Source organism: Nicrophorus vespilloides, unplaced genomic scaffold, assembly GCF_001412225.1.
Source record: "Nicrophorus vespilloides isolate i.1.1-1 unplaced genomic scaffold, Nicve_v1.0, whole genome shotgun sequence".
In the NCBI taxonomy this organism is placed as follows: Eukaryota; Metazoa; Arthropoda; class Insecta; order Coleoptera; family Silphidae; genus Nicrophorus; species Nicrophorus vespilloides.
In genome coordinates, this window is record NW_017096646.1 from 1 (window position 1) to 2,993 (window position 2,993).

Genomic DNA, 2,993 nt, shown 5'->3' on the forward strand with positions numbered 1-2,993 from the left:
TTGGATAATTACAATGTTGATTAGAAGAATTTGGTTGTTTTGATTAGTGATTGTATTTGGCCAGGATGCGGACACGATCTTCGGACAACAAGTTGCTAACGCAGGTACCGACATCGACCTGGATTATGTTGGCTTCCTTGGACGCAGCGTTTCCGGTCCTGGTGGTGCATTCAGCCATAGCCAACTCCAAATTCTTAACGTTTGTTTCAACCTCCGAAGCTCTGGAATTGATCTGAGTGGGAACGGTAAAACCGGAGGTGACGACCCTCATAAGAAGATTGCCGAGACAAGTCTCAGACTCTGGGCCAGCTCCGCACGCGGACTTATCCGACTTGAAGCTACCTACGACAAGTTGAGATCCCAAATTGATCTGTTCGATTCCTGACTTGACATTATCCTCAGCTTGAGTACTCTTATCGCCAGCGCAAGCGTTAACTTCAGTTTCGGCTCCAGCATTCAACTCCTGCAATTTGGAATCAACACCTTCCTCGCAGGTTGCAGTATTCAATCCTGCGGCGGTCGCAGCACCGACCAGCTGCTTGATCTGTTTATCCGCATGATCTATGCTCTTCTGTACTCTCTCCAAAGTTTCCTTGGCCATATTTCCAGCGATCGAGTTGAAATCTGTGGTCAAACCTTCGAGCTTCTCCGTGGCTTTATCCACGCTCTTCTGGATCTGCTTCTCGGACCTATCGATGGCGCCCTGCACGTCCGATTCTATATCGTAGACAGAACCCAAACTGCTACTGAAAACACCCTAAAAACAACAACAAAAACAATGAAAGAAACTCAAAATTATCTAAGAAAATCTACTCACATAATAGGCGATGATCACGCTGAGTATCAGCAGGACAGAGGACCTTTTGCACATCATCATTTTTAATATGATTTTGATTTTGCTTTACTATTTCGTTTAACTGATTGAACTTAATCACTTCATCGTTTCCATCCACCTTATATAGCCAACTCGCCTTTTTGCAAGCCTTGCGCAAAAATGACAACTTTATCTAATAATCTCCGTAGTGCATACACGTTTCAGATAAACCGATTTATCGATAATGTACTAAATCATTAAATCAATAATCTGCCTCTGTCTTTCTTTTTATTTATTTCGCATTATTACACGCTCAATTACGCAAATTAACCCCCCAAAAAAATACATCAATTAACAGTACGATAAACATGATGAGAAAAATTAAATTGAAATGAACACTTAAATTTATACAAAAAAACTAAATTTAATATAGGATTATTCAATGATTAGCCATTCGATAAACACGACGAAAAAAATAAATTTAATTTGTTCTACACTTATTCTAGATTTATTCGAATCTCATTTTGCAATCATTTCCACGCGATGAGACGAGAAGCGATCATCTTTTCACGTTCGTTGCAATCGAAAGTTGTACGTTTAAAATTTTCCATAATCGTCTTTATTTCTGATCTTCACCTCTTCACCAGTAAAGAAAAGTAAATTCTGGTAGCAATGACCCTCATCAGCAAATCACCCAAACTATTATCTAACACTTTGCAAACTTCCTGAATTACATTGATCACAACCCATCAATTCTTGATTTCTCACGAATTACTCACGCAGTCATTACCAGCTTTTTTCAACCAATCCAAAAGCTTCTTCATATCTGCATCCACATTCAGCAACATCCGAACCGTTTTCATAGCTCAATTTCACTAGATAATTGATTTTTAATGTAGCAAAAGCTTCTCTTCTGTGCGCTCCAAACTGCTTTCGATCAAATCCATGATCGATTCCGAGAATTCGTTCAGATCAAATATAGCTCTGACCACGACATTCATGTTATTTTGTCCTGCTTTAGTTATCTCAGCTTCAACATCATCATTTAACTTGAAGTTCACTAAAGATTCCATTACTGGTAAACCATTTACAGATAAAACCGGTATAATTACCAATAGTACCGGTATTCATATTATAAGAAATACCGATAGACATGACATTTAAATGATTGTTGAACAGACATTTTCAGAGATCTCTGCGTTTATTTTCGAAACTTTCAAATCTATCAAAATTTCTTATTTAAAACTTTTCTATAAATTAATATTTAATTGTTACTGTGAAAATGTTTAAGGAACATTTTCCTACAATATCTAGATTTCATATGTTAACATTTTGAAACTTTGTTTCATTTAATTTGTTTCTTTATATATCTTATTGCGAACGTAGCTAAAGGTTGGTAAGGATATAAAATAAAAATGAGTGAATCAAATAATTATGTCAAGTGGAGTTTCTTTTGATGATTAATTAAAATATATTGTATATCTGTCAATTGAAGAAATACATTAGTGAAAAGTTCTTCAAAAAGTCTCTTATATATTTTTCTTGTTTGTAATGATAATAAAATTAGGTCAATTTCCTATTGCTAAAGTTTGTAAAAATAAGGTAAATCTAAAAAATGAGTTTATTTGGATTATTGATTAAATTGAAGTTTTGTGTTTTTGATGCTCAAATGTATAAATTGAAAACGCTATATTTAAGATTTATAATTATTTATTGCTCGTTTAATTTACGACATTCTCATAAAGTACTGCTATTTGGATAATTACAATGTTGATTAGAAGAATTTGGTTGTTTTGATTATTATTATTTACATAAAGGATAATTACAATGTTGATTAGAAGAATTTGGTTGTTTTGATTAGTGATTGTATTTGGCCAGGATGCGGACACGATCTTCGGACAACAAGTTGCTAACGCAGGTACCGACATCGACCTGGATTATGTTGGCTTCCTTGGACGCAGCGTTTCCGGTCCTGGTGGTGCATTCAGCCATAGCCAACTCCAAATTCTTAACGTTTGTTTCAACCTCCGATGCTCTAGAATTTATCTGGGAGGGAACGGTGAAACCGGAGGTGACGACCCTCAAAAGAAGATTGCCGAGACAAATCTCAGAATCTGGGCCAGCTCCGCACGCGGACTTATCCGACTTGAAGCTACCTACGACAAGTTGAGATCCCAAT

The 2,993-nt window shown here is 36.3% G+C and overlaps 1 protein-coding gene across 1 annotated transcript; it reads right to left on the bottom strand.

Moving 5' to 3' along the window:
• Positions 1-6: 6 nt before the first annotated feature.
• LOC108557759 lies at positions 7-925 on the bottom strand. The gene is made up of 2 exons (XM_017914412.1): positions 818-925; positions 7-757 (listed from the first exon to the last, which is right to left on the bottom strand). Exons 1-2 carry the CDS (start codon positions 875-877, stop codon positions 44-46), a joined length of 774 nt encoding a protein of 257 aa, XP_017769901.1. The 5' UTR covers positions 878-925; the 3' UTR covers positions 7-43.
• Positions 926-2,993: the final 2,068 nt, after the last annotated feature.